Below are 19,594 nucleotides of genomic sequence, written 5' to 3' on the forward strand. Positions count from 1 at the left end.
TGCATGATAGCTTTATCTAGTTGTACTCCCACAGAGAACCAAGTATCAACATTGCTCAGACCTAGGGGGTGTCTCAGCATACATCCCCATTGCACTCTATTCTGTATCAATGGTGCCACACACTTACAGACCGTGAGTATGCACGGCACAAACTAATACCTGTGAGAAAGCGTGACACATTCACTGTCGTTTTAAAGAGCCCTCTCTGTGGGCGAGAGTTTGGGATAGTACACTGGAAATGTGTTTCATTTCCAGCAATCTCCACCAATTGATTCATAAGAATGTGTATAGTTGCAATACGTACATATTGTATATAGTGTACCTGGTATATATCTGATCTGCTTTGTATCTCTGTTGGTAGTAAAAATTGGTAGTTAAAAACAAGCATTAGCAAGGCCAATAGGTCTTGCCTATGCAATAGCTATTCGCTTTGGCAATGTGCTATAGCCATGTTGCACACCAGCGTAGCTGCTGTTCAGCATGGCTAAACGTTAGTGGTGTAGAGGAGTGTGGTGTGGAGTGTTCTAGAGTGGAATGGCAAAAAGTGGAGTACAGTGTTGTAGAGTAGAGTGGCATAGAGTGTTGTGTATGGAGTGGCATAGAGTGGAGTCATGTAGACAGGTGTAGAATAGAGTGGAATGGTATAGAGTGTGTGGCTTAGAGTGTTACACAGTATAGTGGCGCAGAGGGCAGCAGGATAGAATTCAGCATTGTACAATGCAGCATCATGGAATACAGTGATGTAGATTAGAGTGTTGCATAATTGAGTGAGTGCAACAGCATAGAGTGCAGCGGTGCAGATTGGCATAGAGTACTGTGGCATAGAGTGCAGTGGTGCAGAGTAGAGTGGTACAGAGTGCAGTGGCATAGAGTGATGCAGAGTAGAATATAGTGGCAAAGAGTGGAGTGCTTCAGATTGCAGTGACATAGAGTGGACTGATGCAGAGTAGAGTGGCGTAGAGAGCATTGTCATAGAATGCAGTAGTGCAGAGAGTTCAGTGGCATAGAGTGCAGTGTTACAGAGTAGATTGTCATAGAGTGCAGGGGTGTAGAGTGCATTGGAGTAGAGTGTATTGGCATAGAATGCAATGGCGTAGAGTGGGTTTGAGTAGCTGGCATAGATTGTAGTGTCCTAGAGTAGATTGCTGCAAAGTAGAGTGCAGTGATGTGGAGTGGAGTTGAGTAGAGTGGGCTGGTGTAGAGTGCATTGATGTAGATTGTTGCAGAGCATACTGAAGTAGTGTGGAGTGGTGTAGAGTGCAGCAACATAGAATTCAGTGGCATACAATGCAGCATCATAGAATGGAGTGGTGTAGATTAGAGTGGTGCATAGTAGATCACAGTGCTGCAGAATGGAGTGGTGCAAAGTAGAATGCAGAGGCATAGACTACAGTGTCGTAGAGTGCAGTGGTGTAGAGTAGAGTGGCTGAGAGTGCAGTGTTGTAGAGTGCAGTGATGCAGAGTTGAGTGGCTTGGAGGGCATTAGGACAGAGTGCAGTAGTGTAGAGCAGAGTGTCATAGAAAGCAGTGGTGTGGAGTGGCGTAGAGTGCAGTGGTGTAGAGCAGAGTGGTGCAGAGAGCAGTGGCGTAGAGTACAGTGGTGAAGAGTGCAGTGGCATATAGTGCATTGGCATAGAGTGCAGTGTTTTAGAGTACAGAGGTGTAAAGTGTGTCTTCTTGTTTTAATCGCATACGCCTTTATGTCACTCATATGTTGCATAGAGTGGAATGGAGCAAAGTGGAGTAGAGTGGCATAGGGTGCAGTGACGTAGAATGCTGTCGCGTATAATAGATTGTTTCAGAGTAGATTGAAGTGGCATAGAGTGGAGTTGTCCACGGCTGAGTGCAATGGCATAGAGTGTAGTGGCGTAAAGTAAAGCTGTGTAGAGTGCAGTGGCTTAGAGTAGATTAGTGTGCCATACAGTGGATTGGTGTAGAGTGCAGGGGCATAGAGTTGAGTATTACAAATTAAAGTGCATTGCCGTAGAGTGTGCTGGTGTAGAGTACAGTGGCATAAAGTGCAGTGCTGCAGAGTGCATAGAGTGGAGTTGGACAAATTCGATTGGAGTGGCCTAGACTGGAGTGGTGTAGAGTGCAGTGGTGAAGAGTGCAGTGTTGTAGAGTAGAATGGCGTAGAGTGCACTGACATGAAGTAGAGTGCTGTCGAGTAGAGTGCAGAGGCATGGAGAGAAGTGACATCAAATAGAAGTGGACTGGTGTAGAATGCATTGGCGTAGAGTGTTGAAGAATATAGGGATGTAGAGTACAGTGGTGTACAGTGCAGCAGCATAGAATTCAGTGGCACACAATACAGTGACATAGAATGCAGTGGCATAGATTAGAGTGGTGCATAGTAGAGTACAGTGGTGCTGAGTGGAGTGGTGCAGAGTAGAGTGGCATCGAGTGCTGTGGCATAGAGTACAGTGGAATAGAGTGCAGCGGTTTAGAGCAGAGTGGCATAGAATAGAGTGGCAGAGAGTGCAGAGGCATAGAGAGGGTCAGAGTGCAGTGGCGTAGAGTGGAGTGATGCAGAGTATAGTGGCCTTGAGGGCAGTGGAGTAGAGTGCTGTAGTGCAGACTAGAATGGTATTAAGTTCAGTGGCCGAGAGTACAGTGTTGCAAAGTAGAGTGTCGTAGAGTCCGGTGGTGTAGCATGGCATAGAGTATAGTGGCCTAGACTAGATTGGTGTAGAGTGCAGTGGTGAAAAGTGTAGTGGTGTAGAGTATAGTGGTGAAGAGTAGAGTAGGGTAGTGTAGAGTATATTGGCATAGAGTAGAGTGGTGCAGAGTAGAGTAGAGAGGCATAGAGTGCAGTGGCATAGAGTGGAAGGGTGCAGAGTGCAGTGGTGTGTAGAGGTGTAAAGTGGAGTGGTGCAGAGTAGAATCAGTGGCACGGAGTGGATCAATGTCGAGTAGAGTAGAGTGAAGTATGCATGGTGTGGTAGGATACTGCCATTACAGACAACATATTCTCAATTGAAATGACCAATACTTTTGTACAGACAGTTTTACTAATAAAACAACAGTGCACAAACAATAACGTGTGGAAATCTCATCACCTAGTGTATTGATTTGTTTTGATCTTATTAAAATATTTGTTTCAAACACACTTCAGAATTAACAAAATTGTGCTTCATTTATGTGTTCCTAATTCTGATATGTTCTGAAATACCTGCACAGTTCATTTAAATGCTGTTGTGTGCTAGAAAAAAAACCTTTCCTTCCCCCAGCAGCCAGGAAGTTTGTCACATAAATCATCTCACTTTAAAGTCAGAGAAAGAAAAGAAAACACCAAGCTCCATCAGAAGACAAAGCCTGACATTTGATCTCTCTCTTTGAATGCACAGCAAATGTGACAAGATTAGAATAGGGATTTGCAGGCCTGTTTACAGAAAGGAGTACTCGTGGTGGAAAACAAGAGGAATAAGCATTTCTTCTCGGGTGGACAAACTCAACCTGGACAGCCTAAAACACATAAAGCCAGCAAATACAAAACCAGAAAATGTGGGTTACAAACCATTAAGACAATGAAAGCAATGAGCAGAAAATATTCCCAGAGAAGCTTTGGGAAGTCCCCAAGATATTGTTAGCAAACCAGACAGCTGTGCTGTCTGGTAGGCTTCAACTTAGAAAAGATTGTCATTCATAACATAGTGAAGGGATCAGTATTTCTTGTATCCTACCAGAGTTGCTCTTATTTTCTGCAGTGCACTTTATGGGTTTGGGGGAATTTTACTTCACTTGTGCCGTTCTACTACCCATTTGCACAGTCTTTTCACTGTCAGGCCTCTCATTGTCTTCCTTAGGTTAGAGATCCTTAGTCAATTAGCTGTCCCTGGAGATATGCCAACATGCTTTTCATAGGTGCAGCCATGAACATGAGGCCCACTTCTGTCATTCAGACATCTCCAGGGAGGACCAATCAGAAGGACTCCTGTTATCGAACAGCCTCCTTGTAGTAACAACGTGCTAATAACACCATGCTTCATGCAACACACAAGCTGCAATAGCAAATGAATTTATCTTAAAAAGAGCGCATTAGAAGCTAATGATAGGTTGCCTTCTGTCTTCCAGCTGTGTCACCATCAAGGTACCCCTGTAATGTTAGTTGTACTTCAACTGTTATCTTCGTGGATGTCACAGATATTTTTATCAGGGCCAGCAAAGTAGTCTTACCAGTACCAATTGATTTGTGTAATAACTTTCTACATTTCTGTAGGTATGCTTGGTTGTATTATGGTATTTAGATGTGTATTTAAATGTGTCTAGAGAAGATGTACTACATAGAGCTCAACATAGATAAATAAATAGATGAAATATCACTTTGCTCATTCCAGCAGTCCATATTAAAAAAAAGCATTATTTGCGAGCCTTAATGAAATTGTAAATATATATTCTCCTCTCTATTTCGTTTCAGGTAAGCTGTAAAATATCTCAGTTTATTCACTTCTATTTGATGGGATGCAACTACTTTTGGATGTTGTGTGAAGGCATTTACTTGCACACTCTTATTGTGGTGGCTGTGTTTGCTGAGAAACAACACTTACTATGGTATTATCTCCTTGGATGGGGTATGTATATTCATTTACTACGCCTTTTGAACTGTTAAAGGGGAACACTGAGTAAAAAACACTCCTACCTTCCAGCGCCCCGTTCACCCGCTAACATTTCTTTAATTACTTAAGTCCTTACGATAAGAAAGGGCATTTTAAAGTTTCCTGAGGAACACAGCTACCCCATGATCTTTGGCATCCGGTTTGGTGAGTCATTCCCATCGTGGCCACTAGTAAACGTCCCTAGGTGAAGACAACGTAAGATGCTGTTTTGTGGTGGACAGTACTAAAGAGAGATCACATTTCTTACAGCCCAACTCCTGGGTGTACACAACTGATATTGAGAGAGGAGCAGCAGTAGCTTTATGTAGACCCACCGGCTGTGAGTGTAGATTCAATTAGGATTTTGAACTTCTTTTTCTTCCTTGTGCCTCCAGAGGTGAGATACAAATTAGGCAAGTGGGTGACAGGGGATTTTGTCATGAGTCCCTTGGAGGCAACATTGTGTTCTCAAAAGTAATGTTTCTCTTGCTAGCATTTTGTTCATATGCTCAATATTTTTGAAAAAAACAATCAGCCAAGCAAAAGGACCAGACACTTTATATAACTTCAAAGACAGGTTTCAGGAGCAGCACCATGAATAGCTCTTTTGAGTACTTCCCCGCTCTCTGTCACCTGCACGCTGCACCATTTCTTTATCTTTACTGTGGTTCTGAAATGGTTCAAATATTTATCTGATTTTTACGCAGTTCTCTTTTCACATTCATTTTGTGTTATTCGATGCTAACTGGGTTAGTTTTCTGTATTTGTGTGCTCTGGGTTATGGACCATATTCTCAGATACAAGATGCCTTCAGATTTTACGACACAGTTCCTACTGCAAGTCCTCTGTGTTTTTTTACTTCAATGGCTTTGGAAATCTGCAATGAATCCACTCCCGTTCAGTTCTGATGAATGGTCCTTTAAGTTCATTTAGATGCATATGCAAGACAAAGGTCTGTTTACTTAGATATTGTGTGTTTCGTTTTCAGTTGTCTGAGAAGGTCCCAGGCTGAGTTCAGGACTAGGATCAGCAAAGAAACTTATTTCATCAGTTTCTCAGTAGTGGATGCCCTCCCGCCATTTACAGGATTGTCTCCAATATATGCGTGTGCATTTCACTCACTGAAATAGATGAGGTCAAACGACATTCCTCAGAGACAAGGTAGCCTATTTATTCCAGTTGCCTTTCCTAGGCTTTTGATTGCAGATTGTAGGTCTTCAGTACTGCGTCACCCTGACCAGTGTCCAAGCTTCATTTAAATCCATCTAAGTTTTTGATATGACTAGGAATCAATATTGCTTCTCAGTAGTTGCTGTGCTGAGGCCAGCTAACATTTTGCTGAATCCCACAAAATGTAATATTGGTTGTCTGTTTCTGCCAAGGGCAATGGGGCCTTGCCTAAAAACCTTGCAGGAGCCAGCTGTCACTGCAAAGAGTAATTATCTCTTCCATTGAATCATTTTAGTGGAATCCTGTCCTCCTGGCATGAGGCAGCTGGTGGCAGAAAATGGTTTCTAACCTTTATTCTTAGCCACAATATGTCCTAACATCACCCCTTAATGCTACAAGTGTTAGCAAGCTTCTGTAGTGACAACATAGACAGACCTTTGTTTGTTCTAGATGCATTTATTTAAGGATGTTTGTACTTAAAAAGTAGCAATTTATTTCAGCTCTAAGAGTTATGTTTTGGGGCTGGTGGTCCATTTGACCTTATGAAGCTAAATCATATTTCATCTTTTCAGTCAACACTTTTCACTTCATTGATTATATTTAGACCATCAAAGGGCAAGAGTGTCGGATAATTAAAGACTAAGATCAACCCATGTTAACTGTGCGGCAGAGAATATTATTGTAGCACATCCTAAATCACAGTTCAGGTTCGTTCTGTGGTGCTATTGCATGGACAAAAACACAACTAATTTGGAGACCCTTGATGACGAGCATAAAACCGCACAGGAGTTGTGAATGCAAAGAGACTGTTAGTTGCTACTTAATCCTGATGATTCGAAATAAATCATGAGAAGATAAAAACAATCCATAAATAGCAAATGTGGCAAGAAGTTTAAGTATTTTCAGGTACCACTGCTCACTGAAATGTTCAAATAAATAACCCCTTTTACAGGCTATTTAAGAATGATGTGCAAAATAGGAAAAAATAAACTGTAAAGAAGGATACAAGTAGGAAAAGTAACTAAATACATGACACATTTATTTTAGTGTGTTTAAGAAAAAGTGGCCCTTTTGTCAAAATCTCAATATTGGCATTGAGTCTTTTAAATTATGCAGCATACACTATACATTTCAGTGTTGGACAGATATTGTCTATTTTATTTCTACACCGTGTCTGCAAATTTCAGGTTGTCGTGTTTTTGCTACTTGCATTTGCGGTGTTCCAAATCCTAAAGTGCTGCTCTCATTTGCTAAATTTTCCCCTTCCCTCCAAATAGACATTACAGAGGAGGAAATTTAATTATTGAGTTCCTCACCATTTCCACTGCTTCCTCCTAAAATTGGAGGATCCCTTAACGCCCACCTATAAATTAGTCCAAAACAAGTAAGCGATTTATTGAGTTTTGAAATGTGTGGTGTGTAGGGGTGGGCAGAATGTTTCATTCTGCCCGCTGAATTGGCAGAATTTGCTGAATCTACATTACTCTTTTAATGCAGAATTCCACCGAATTCTGCGAATTGCCGCATGGACAATTTTTTTTCTCACAAGGCTACAAGAATGTGGGCTGGCGAGCAAGATGTAGTGCCCCCCCAGCGTGATTTTCTAACGGGGGTGCTGCCGCTTGATTAGATTCTCTACTTGAGCTGTAGCAAAACAAACTCAAATAGCTCCACGCTCTTGTGCTTTGCTCAGGCTGATTTTTCAGCACTGCACATGCTACTGGTGCTCACTTGCTGCCTGAACAACACAACATGCATATTTTCTGCCCGTTGGTGGAAAATCCCAGAATATTGCGGAGTTTTTATGTAACTCCATAGAATTCTGAAGAGTTTCACTCTGTGAGTTGCACCCACACCTAGTGTGCACACACTGAATTGTAAGACCTTTTCAGCAACCTTTCACTAAAATCCGCCAAAATGTCTCCTCTTTTAATCTGGATGTTTCATGTCCATGGTGTTGCCAGGCAATGGAAAGACTACATGGATCTGTTGGTCCTTACTTTCTGTTAGGTCCTATTTAATTGCGCTCTCATCTTGTAATCAATCTAGAAAATGTGCTTTTGTTAGCAATATCATAATCTTTAAATACACTAACCTTTCCAGAATCACACTACCCTTTCAGCTGCTGTTAGCATTCATCAGTTCTGTTTTCAAAGTGTGTACACCAAACCGTGCATTCCGTTCTGGCCGAGGAGAGAATCACTCAGGGGACAGAAATATGAAGCTGTGAAGTAATGCAGCTGAGTAACATGAGCACTCTTCTGATAGTACTGTATTAGCAAAGGATTTTTTTTACCACAAAGCGAAAACCTTTTTTTGCCAATAAAATTTACTTTCATTGGCTAAATGTTGATAGAGACCTCTGTTTTAGGTCTGACTTAACAGCTGGTGTTGTTTTCAGTTTTTTAAAATAATTAGAGCTGACTTTGGCTCAACCTATAGGGGAATTTCTTTCTACTGCATGCTATTGGCTGTTTAGCGTCAATCCACCTCCTGTGGAATGCTGCTATTGTAGCGCCGGAGGGGATATTTTACTTCTCAAATGTACTATGAATCATCACACATAAAACTCTTTATCTCATAGATTCAGTCAGTGCTTAATTTGTAAATAAAGACGTGCCGGTGCTCAAAGCCCTCCTCTTAAACACGCAGATGCTGCAATTAAATGTGCGAGCACTGAATACTGAGGCAGTGTAATCCAGAAGCCATCTCGGGCCTCTTCAATCCATTTAAAGCCACTCCCTGCCCCTTCAGCTCACTCTTGCAGCTTTCTGCTTTCTCCCCTTGTGACGCTTTTTCGTTTTTCTTTTCCTCCGTCTTTCCCATATGTGTATTGTGCTCGCAGTAAATGCTTGAGGCAGAAAAATAAGCGCCGGCCCTCAAAAATAAGTGCCGGTGCTCAGCACCGGAAACAACAAGCACAAATTAAGCACTGGATGCAGTGTATACAGAAAAAAAAAAGAAATGTTTGCTTTATTTCTTCCTCTGCAGCACTTTTTCAAATATTTCAATCAGGACTCAAAAAGCAAGTAAGACCTGTTGGCTTTTGTCAGTGCCGGAATCCTGCATTACTTCACAGTGGCCCTCACAAGAACTAGGTGGCTTACCAGTGGCCAGTGCTTGAGACTTAAGAAGGTTTTCTGCAATGGAAAAGCCAATTGACCCGGTACAAACGTTTTTTGCAGGGTACAGTTCATGACTGTTGATCATTTACAAAACTGGTCTGTAAAAATGACACAGTTAATTCCAGTTCCGTATTGCAACTGTTTTCTTGTTTAATGTTGTTTGATTTAATTTTCTTCGGGTGGGGAGCTTTTGCTATGTCAAGGAACATTAGAGGAACAAGATCATAGGAGTTGATTTAGTTCTGATGTGGCAGGTCAGTGACAATGAAATGAGTCAACAACTCACGTCCGTCCTTGACAGTTCCACTGAACCTCCCAAGCTGTGCAAGAAGAAACAGACTACGAGTAGTTGTAAGGGTACAAGTTTTATCTTCATCTGTTATTTGTGGGCCAGGGCACCTCAATTACATTTTCCAGGAACCCTTTCCATTTCTTTTAAGCTATTACCCTACCACCATGAACCATTACCCGGGTTGTGGTGGTAGGAGCTGATAACATGTTAACGTTTGTTCATACGTACAACAATACTGAACATTGATTTCAGAATTTTACCTGGGTATGTTTACACATAGAAAGGGTTTTTTTATTTGCAAAACTGAAATATTTTAATCCTGTATATGATTTTCTTTGTGTTACGCCTTGTTTATGGCAGAAGGGTCTATAATTTAATTGACTGAGTTCACGAAAATACCAGTTTCAAAATGAATTTTACTTCCTTTGTAGGATTCCCATTGATTCCTGCCTGCATACATTCCGTTGCCAGAAGTTTATATTACAATGACAAGTAAGTTCATCACACTTTCCAAATCTGATTGCATAACAGCTATTGGGTCATCATTTTCAACTTGTTTTTAATATTTGTGTTTACAGTTGCTGGATCAGCTCTGACACACATTTGCTGTATATAATCCATGGTCCAATATGTGCAGCTTTACTGGTATGTTGAACTATTCACTTTCTGTAATTTTAAATTGGATAGTTGAAATGACAAAATGTGGTTATACCCTAAAGCTATAGACAGTCGTGACCTTTTTCAATTTAAACTAAATCAATTAGAGGAATTATTAAATAAAGAAAAGAATGGGCTGAAAGTTCCCTGAAATCTGTGGCAAAGTAGGACTTTTTCAAATTGTTTGGCACATTATGATTGTAGATGTGAGGGATTTTTCTTTATGTAAAGGCATACTTTAATAAAGACAAAATATTTGCACGTTTATAAATGTAATTAGCTGCGCCCCCAGATATATGCTAATAACATTGGTGGCATATGACAAATCTTCACAAAACTTTCAAAAATTTTAAGAAGCATTTTTTATAAATAATTACTGAAGAGATGTCTATCAAATTTGGCAGAAGGCTATTTCTTTGCTTAGAAATCGTTTTTTGTGTTTTGGTGTAAACTGTTCAGCCGTTTTTGAGAAAGGAAGGTTCCAAAGTTAGTGATATCTCGACAGTTGATCCCACAGAAGTACTGTGGCACTCCTGCAGTACCGAAAATCTAAAAAAATAGAACACTTTGACTAGTCGAGTGGGTTTTTTCCCGTCCGCTGCTGAAGTACTGCGTGGAAAAGTGGTCCTGCAGTAACAAGTAATCTGTTTGGCTGGCCGTAGCACAAACAGAAATATTGCAGGCACCACTCGGTCCCCATGCCCAGGAGTTAAAGAAGCTAAAAAGCCACAAAGCCATATCATTTTTTTGTGCGACGAGGCCCGTGATACTCCTGCGGGACCTAGCAAGGACCCCATGCGATACTGCGGTGTGCAACAAGGCCCTCTCGTGTGGTCCCACAGGAGTATTGCAGATTCACAATTTTTTTTTTGTTAACATGAAGAGGAGGGGTCCATAGGGTTGGCACAACCATGGGGATGGTTGGCCAGCATTTGGGGTGCTGGCCACCAGTGGGAGGTTATGTGCCTGAGAAGGGTTGAACACAGGGCCATGCGCTGTAAGGGGGTGGGCTCCCATGGGGTGTTGGGTCATACACAGTGGGAGAGTGGCACCCTTTGGGGGTTGGGGACACAGCTTGGTTGCAGGCCAGACCCTGTGTCCAACCCTCTACTGTCTATAATAAAAAGGTATTCTTATTAAGGGAGTAGGGTGAATATCGTCAAAAAACTCCTGAAATTCACTGAAAAAACACTAAGGTTAAAGTGACTTTATATAATATGCATCTTTACATGTAAAAAAAACCTTTAAAATTCTCTGAAAAAAACAAAGGTTGAAGTGACATTATAGTTAGGCCTTGTGATAATATAAAAACTATTTTTAAAACAAAAGAGCACTGAAATTCACCAGTTATAGTTTACCGAGCTAACTATAACTTGCACCCCGCTATGCACTACTTATAACGTCATATATTCATAACATGTTAAGTTAAATAATTGATGAAATCTCAAATGACATCGTTGATGAAATTACTTTACTAATGACCTCATACAATTATGTTGACAATATTTTGGCCTTGAAATAATTCCACACACTACAGAATGTGGTCAATTTTCAGTTTAACTTAATGGGATTACACACTTAAATATTTCTAATGATGTGCAACTTTAAGTGAAGAGGTTGTCATGTATACATTTACCACGGTAAAGACACTTTTTTCCGTGCCTTATGGACTACATGCTGTACTTTAGAAAGATACACTACACATGTTCCTGAGAGCAGTACAGTGGCATACAACTTTTAGAGTGCTAGTTACAACACCAGAGAGAGATAAAGTGCATCTATTGATTATTGAATAATGGAGAGGCATTACACCTCTACAACATTCAATAATGTCCAATCTCAACATCTTCCTCAAAGTTTTGGAAATAAATATCCACTTTAATGTCCTCACTACATAAAATGTGTCTAAAATACTGCATTACAAATATTTCACAGGAGCGTGTGCCCACATATCCACTTGTGGAATATCTATTGTGAACAGGTTTGGCTTTTCTCACAGATATTTTGGTACAGGCTTTAGCTTTAAGCCTCAGCCTGCTTCCAAATATAGCTCTGCAACAAACATTAAAATCACTGAGCCTTTATCTTGTTTAAGAAAGCGTAATACTTGCACCCATACTTTAGTGATTTCAAATGGTACAGCACACAACTTTCAACATGCACAATCATGCTTGCTTCCATGCAGTACGCTATTTCCATGATATGGATCCATTCATGTACACTAATTATTTCTAAGCTGCACATGACAATCAGTGATTAAATGAGTTGCTCAATCAAGTAAGAAAAGAGTGTCGGTGTAGTAGCGGCCTCAAAGACAGAAAATAACTATAAGTCACTTGAGTGAACAGACTTAAAAGTTCCCCAAAAATATATGCTTGTTAAGGATATATAAGTCTACATACAACACAGTAAATGAACTTCAAAAACACCCAGTCAGAGTTTGGCCCCTCTTAGACAGCAGCTGATCCCACCTTCATTGCATTTTTTATTCCAGCGAGGTTAGGGTTCAGTAGTCCCTGGAGGTCTATGCCAACTTTGGACAAATATACAGAACGTGAACTAATGTTTCTGCTGTTCCACTACATAAACAGTGTGCTCCGTTACCGATTTCTCCCTGCCAGCCACTACTAAATTTCTGCAGCAGGAATAGACATCTAAGCCTTGTGAATTTCCGCTTCTTAGCAAATGGTTGTAAGAAAATGGATTTTTATTTTGCTGTGGGTGACTACCCACATCAAGGAATAATCACAGTCCTTGTCAGGGTGAACCCTCAAAGTAGCTAAATTAACCTGAGCTCAGCCCCCTTGTAGCTATGACACAGAGAGCGCAAAAAGTCAAAGGGCAAAACAATACAAATCCCAAAATGAGTTAGAAAAATAGAGTAAACGGTAATGAAGAAAAATACACCAAAATGACAAAACTCCAATAAGGCGAACCAAAGATATAGTTTTTGTAAAGTTTTAAGGAGAAATAGCTATATGAATCATAAAAGTGCCAATCATAGTCAGTGGTCAGGGTAGACTGGGACTTAGGCACAATTTAACGGTGAATGCGATGGATGCAGGTCAGATACATCAAACAGGTTCATCTTAGTTGAGGATTTTACATTCTGACTTAAGGCCTTATTTAAATCTTGATGGTGTTATCGCAAAGCTGTGTTGGTGGCAGACCTAAAAAGACCGTCAAGTTGACAGTCTTCTGACTGCCGTATTTAGATGTATTTTGGCTGACTCAGAGACTGCCACGACTGAGCGCCCCTCCTAGCCATCAGGCAGGTGGGTTCCTGAGTGCCATATTTAAATGTTACTGTTATACAGACAATGTACTGACGGCGGTTTGCTGACAAAGGGAGGACTTCGCTGAACCTAATAGACATCAGACAATGGCAGTAACTGTGGAATAGAGATAAGTCACACATGCACACTCTACCATTGACATATGTGTCCCCCTGAATAACACATGACGCTACACACACCATTCACACCAATATCCATTGCCATTACACCACAACACAATACCAACATGCCGCAAACACACATACATGTACATCCATCACACAACATACACACACTAGTGAGACTGCACCCACACATTACACAATCACAACTACACACTCATCTACACAAATACACTCACACACAAGCACAATTACACACATCATGACAACGACTGCCACACAAGGACATGCATCTGAATTCTGCACGCAGCATCACAGCACAAAACACAGCATATACAACAACATCCATGACATATGCAAGTGGTACACATACTGACACAACCACATCACCCGGCCAATCACATCGCACACACACACACACACACACACATGCACTGACTCACACACACAACTCGATGAACAACATGACAGGTACAGATCCTCTTGCAATATACACACATTGGCACAGTTGACAAGTGTGAATATACTGTCATTGTGGTGCCAGCATTCATCGGGCAATGAATACTGGCACCATAATGACAGTTGTGTATCTATCCAATATGTGTTGTGTATCAGTGTGTCCCCATCTGTATCTGACCCTCCTGTCTCCGATGTATGCATGTCACAGTGCTTTTAAAAAATGACTGTGACATATTTGTCTCATGTGATCCCGTGCCCATGTGCAGTGACCCCCTCACGTACACAGCGAATGTGGGTTGCCTACCTTTGTGTCCTGCAACGGGGGTACGTGTTGTCTCCGGAATCACCATGGTAGCAGCAACAGAGGGTCCTGTCCAGTCATGTCCAGCCAGAAACGTAGGTGGAATCAGGAGAAAAGGTGAGTTTCACACCCTTTCCTCCCCAATCCCCCAAGTCAGAAGTGGAGGTCAGACTGTCACTTCTTGTTGACTGTAAGGCACATCCAAATCTGTTCTGCTGTAGGTATGGCTGGAGTCAGCTACACTTTCCTATGGCGCCGCAGATGGTAATGCTCACAGGAGTCGGCGGAACTCAGGCGGGTTAAAGTCTATGGGACCACCAACATATAAATACAGCAGGTGGACCGTCATGGCGGAAGATGGTTTTCAGTTGAAAACTTGACTGCTGGACCATTACACCAAATGTCTAAATCAGGCCCTTAGTCATTTATATCCCATTCATCACAGGAGTGCACCTCTAAATCCCTCCTGGACCTCAGGGGAGGGTCTTAGAAACTCAGAGAGTGCCAGACAGAGACCAGCAGCAGGGAATCTCTCCAGATCCCACTGTCAGTGGCCAGCTGGGTAGTTGCAAGAAGGACATCTTGTAGGTTGTTGTATCCCTGTAGCTTGAACAGGGGGCAGTATTATGTCCCTTGGAGTCTACTTCTGTGTCCCGGGAACAGGAGGGAGCAGATCTAGTACTTCAGAGCTCCTCTCGGGTCACAGGCAGCAGGTCTAGTCCTCTTCTGTTCTCTCTCAGGTCCAGAACGTCTTCTGAAATGAGAGCCTGGTGATGCCTCATTTATGCCTGGTACTAGCGCATGTGTGTGAATGAATCCTGGACATGCCCTAAATAATGAGGTAAAAGTTCATGTGACCAACTCTGGGCATTTTCAAGATGGCAAACGTCGTCGGCTACACTAAACTTTGGTTCTGAGGCCTGGGTTTGTGTGTGAGGATATACTATGTTATTTCTAGTGTCTTCCCACATCAAACACCAAATTACAGTTTGAAGTAACCACTGTAACCCGAATAAACCCAGAGACAGAGGTCTGGTAGGACAAAGCTGGACCTTCTGCAACCATACAGTGGATACACAATAATTGTCTTGATACTGTTTCCTGCCTTTTAAGTATACCACAAAGTGTTATATGTAAACCTAGCGACCTGTCAATCAAGCTTTGACGCTCAAGCAAAATTTCACACTGTCATGTCAAAAAGGATGCTACCCTTCCCCCTCTGCTGAGTTGAAGGGGTCATCCCTGCCCATTCAGGTCGAGCTGTCAGTCACAGAGACCTATTGTGTAGCTCCTGAAAAGCATTTGACAGTTTTTTCACACATATTCATATACTAATACCTAGTTTGGAAAAGTAGGAGAGCTAATTCAAATTAGCTTCCAGGAGCTTTGAATAGGGAAAGGTTAACTTTCTATAAGTTACTTTTCCTAATATTTATTAAAAATCCAACTTCACAATTGAATTGAATTTTTAATACTTTGAACATAGTCATTTAATTACATTTCAAACTAGTTCCATTTCCAAGATTCAATATTCACATTTTTAATCTGTACTCTGGTTTTCTACATAGGTCAGCTAGGCCTGCCTCAGTGAAACATAGCTTTTGTGAATCACTGTACTAAAATGTTAACATTTATTTTCTACATGTCCTACTTTATAATACCATGCTCCCTGCCTATGTAGGCTCCAATGGCTATATAGGGATATCATATTAATATTTAAATGGGAGGTGTTGACCTGTGAAAAGGAGTCTGACAGATTAAACTGCAGTTTTGTTCAGTGCTACAGTCAGGCTACTATGAATGGTAGATCTGAAGCCATGCTAGCACTGCACAATAGGTGCTGTAATCCACTAGTGGCAGTTACCTTGCAGGCCTTGGGTTCACTTTGTACCATAAACCAGTGGCTTACGGGTAAGCTAAATATGCCAATTTGGAGTATTTAATTTCATCATGTTGAAAGGAGTATCACAGGCACTTTGCAAGTATTAACAAGGTTAAAGCGCACAAAATTCTACGGCCAACAAAAGCAGTTAAGGCAGTAATCTGGAGGTACATTACACAGTAGATGGTCATTTTCCTACGACAAAAAGTTCAAATATTGAATGCTGAATGAATTTTTACCATAAATTGAACTACAACCATTCATCTTTGCTACAATTTTATTCCGAGCAAATAGGAGTCAACATATTACCAGATAAAGAAACCCAATAATAAGCAAGATGGATGAAAATGACAATTATATATGGAGTGATGATATGAACTATGTAAACTTGGGTGAAGTAATATCTTGCTAATTTAATTACAAAAGACGTCTAGTCATATTGTGGCAATAAACATTTTATATGCATATTGAAAATTCTGAAACAAATATCATAATTTCCTGGGCAGTTTAATGTGTTGAAAGGATGAAGCCCATAACAAAGAATTGCATTTTCATTAGGCCATACAGACTAATACGTTGATGATATTTTTTATGTCCTTACCTAGTCTAGATTTAAATGATTTGTTAGTGCAGTTAGACCACCTAGTTTTGGTGATAAGGGGGCATGTAAACGAGCTGAGCCAAAGCTCAACACAAAGTAATGCATTTCATACAATCCAATAAGTGCTCTTTTTTAGATCTATGTTTTGAGGTGATTTAGGACGTTGTCTGATAGATTCTTAAAACAACTACTTAAGAGGAAGGAAGGGAAGTAGTCTCTGCAGTTACATTTGCCACTTATGCCTCATATTTCCTTTACTCAGAGATTTAGCCAACACAATGTAGTCAGTTGTAGCTCATTTGCTGTTACAGATTGGGACTAATATGAATCAGTGTCCAGAACTACAGACAAAGGTGCTAGGGTTGCATTTTGTTTTACATAAGATAGGTCAGGTAGTGCTAGGTTCTTTTATACCTAAAAAACAACAAGCATTCTAGGAACTGGAGAACTGGTCCTTTGATCCCTTTATTATGGAAATAGAAAATAGCTCTTACTTTAGATGGACTACCATGGATGATGGAATAGAGCACATACATGGAATGGAAAAAATGTGTGTTGCACATGCTTTTGTGTTAACCTCTTAGCTGCTGGGGTTTTGCCCTTTTTTGGCAATTTGGGGTAGTTTGCGCTTAGGCCTTCATAACTTTTTGTCCACATAAGCTATCCACACCAAGTTTGTGCCTTTTTTTTCCAACATCCTAGGAATTCTAAAGGTATCCAGAGTTTGTGGGTTCCCCTGGAGGAGACCAAGAAATTAGCCAAAATACAGCAAACATTTTGTGTTTTTTCAAAAAAATGGGAAAAAAAGGCTGCTAAAGAAGGCTTGTGATTTCTTCCCTGAAAATGGCATCAACAAAGGGTTAGCGGTGCTAAAATTACCAGCTTCCCTGTTTGCAGGAACAGGCAGACTTTAATCAGAAAACCACATTTTTCAACACAATGTTGGCACTTTACTGGGACATACCCCATTTTTACTATTGTTTGTGCTTTCAGCCTCCTTCCAGTTAGTGACAGGAATGGGTGTGAAACCAATGCTGGATCCCAGAAACCTAAACATTTTTTGAAAAGTAGACAACATTCTGAATTCAGCAAGGGGTAATTTGTGTAGATCCTACAAGGTTTCCTACAGAAAATAACAGCTGAAATAAAAAAATATTGAAATTGAGCTGAAAAAAACAGCAATTTTTCTCCACGTTTTACTCTGTAACTTTTTCCTGCAATGTCAGATTTTTGGAAACAATATACTGTTACGTCTTCTGGACTCTTCTGGTTGCGGGGATATATAGGCCTTGTAGGTTCATGAAGATCCCTAGGTACCCAGAGCCAATAAATGAGCTGCACCTTGCAATGATGTTTCATTCTATACTGGGTATACAGCAATTAATTTCCTGAAATATAAAGAGTGAAAAATAGGTATCAATAAAAACTTTGTATTTCCAAAATGGGCATAAGATAAGGTGTTGAGAAGCAGTGGTTATTTGCACATCTCTGAATTCCGGGGTGTCCATACTAGCATGTTAATTACAGGACATTTCTCAAATAGACGTCTTTTTAACATATTGTCTTACATTTGGAAGGAAAAAATGTAGCGAAAGACAAAGGGCAATAACACTTGTTTTGCTATTCTGTGTTCCCCCTAGTCTTCCAATAAAAATGGTACCTCACTTGCGTGGGTAGGCCTAATGCTCGCGACAGGAAACGCAACATGGACACATCACATTTTTACATTGAAATCTGACGTGTTTTTTGCAAAGTGCCTAGCTGTGCATTTTGGCCTCTAGCTCAGCTGGCACCTAAGACCTGTGCATTTTTTTAAACTAAACACCTTTTTTAAACTAGACACCTAGGGGAATCCAAGATGGGGTGACATGTGGGGGCTCTCACCAGGTTCTGTTACCCAGAATCCTTTGCAATCCTCAAAATTTGGCCCAAAAAAGCACTTTTTGCTCACATTTCAGTGACAGAAAGTTCTTGTATCTGAGAGGAGCCACAAATGTCCTTCCACCCAGCGTTTCTCCAAGTCTCCTGATAAAAATGGTAGCTCACTTGTGTGGGTAGGCCTAGCGCCCGCGACAGGAAATGCCACAAAACACAACGTGGACACATCACATTTTCCCAAAGAAAACAGAGCTGTTTTTTGCAAAGTGCCTAGCTGGTGATTTTGGCCTCTTGCTCAGCCGGCACCTAAGGAAACCTACCAAACCTGTGCATTTTTTAAAACTAGACACCTAGGGAAATCCAAGATGGGGTGACTTGTGGGGCTCTCACCAGGTTCTGTTACCCAGAATCCTTTGCAAACCTCAAAATTTGTCCAAAAAACACTTTTTTCTCACATTTCGGTGACAGAAAGTTCTGGAATCTGTGAGGAGCCACCAATTTCCTTCTACCCAGCATTCCCCCAAGTCTCCTGATAAAAATGGTACCTCACTTGTGTGGGTAGGCCTAGCGCCCGCGACAGGAAATGCCCCAAAACACAACGTGGGCACATCACATTTTCCCAAAGAAAACAGAGCTGTTTTTTGCAAAATGCTCAGCTGTGGATTTTGGCCTCTAGCTCAGCCAGCACCTAAGGAAACCTACCAAACCTGTGCATTTATTTAAACTAGACACCCAGGGGAATCCAAGATGGGGTGACTTGTGGGGCTCTGACCAGGTTCTGTTATCCAGAATCCTTTGCAAACCTCAAAATGTGGCCAAAAAATCACCTTTTCCTCACATTTCGGTGACAGAAAGTTCTGGAATCTGAGAGGAACCACAAATTTCCTTCCACCCAGCATTCCCCTAAGTCTCCCGATAAGGATGGTACCTCACTTGTGTGGGTAGGCCTAGCGCCTGCAACAGGAAATGCCCCAAAACACAGGCCCGTATTTATACTTTTTTAGCGCTGCATTTGCGCCAATTTTTGACGCAAAAACAGCGCAAACCTACAAAATACAATTGTATTTTGCAAGTTTGTGCAGTTTTTGCGTAAAAAAATTACGCAAATGTGGCGCTAAAAAAGTATAAATACGGGCCACAATGTGGACACATCACATTTTCCCGAAGAAAACAGACCTGCTTTTTTGCAAAGTGCCTAGGTGTGGATTTTGGCCTCTCGCTTAGCCGGCACCTATGG

General features: G+C 41.1%; 1 protein-coding gene across 1 annotated transcript in view; it reads left to right on the plus strand.

Moving 5' to 3' along the window:
- Positions 1-19,594, plus strand: part of CALCRL (calcitonin receptor like receptor) — a 286,751-nt gene that overhangs the window by 196,045 nt on the left and 71,112 nt on the right. The window contains exons 8-10 of the mRNA XM_069225781.1: positions 4,418-4,571; positions 9,614-9,674; positions 9,761-9,827. Of these exons, the coding sequence (XP_069081882.1) occupies positions 4,418-4,571; positions 9,614-9,674; positions 9,761-9,827 (282 nt within the window). The remainder of the gene's footprint in view (positions 1-4,417; positions 4,572-9,613; positions 9,675-9,760; positions 9,828-19,594) is intronic.

Source organism: Pleurodeles waltl, chromosome 3_1 (genome assembly GCF_031143425.1).
Source record: "Pleurodeles waltl isolate 20211129_DDA chromosome 3_1, aPleWal1.hap1.20221129, whole genome shotgun sequence".
Lineage (NCBI taxonomy): Eukaryota > Metazoa > Chordata > Amphibia > Caudata > Salamandridae > Pleurodeles > Pleurodeles waltl.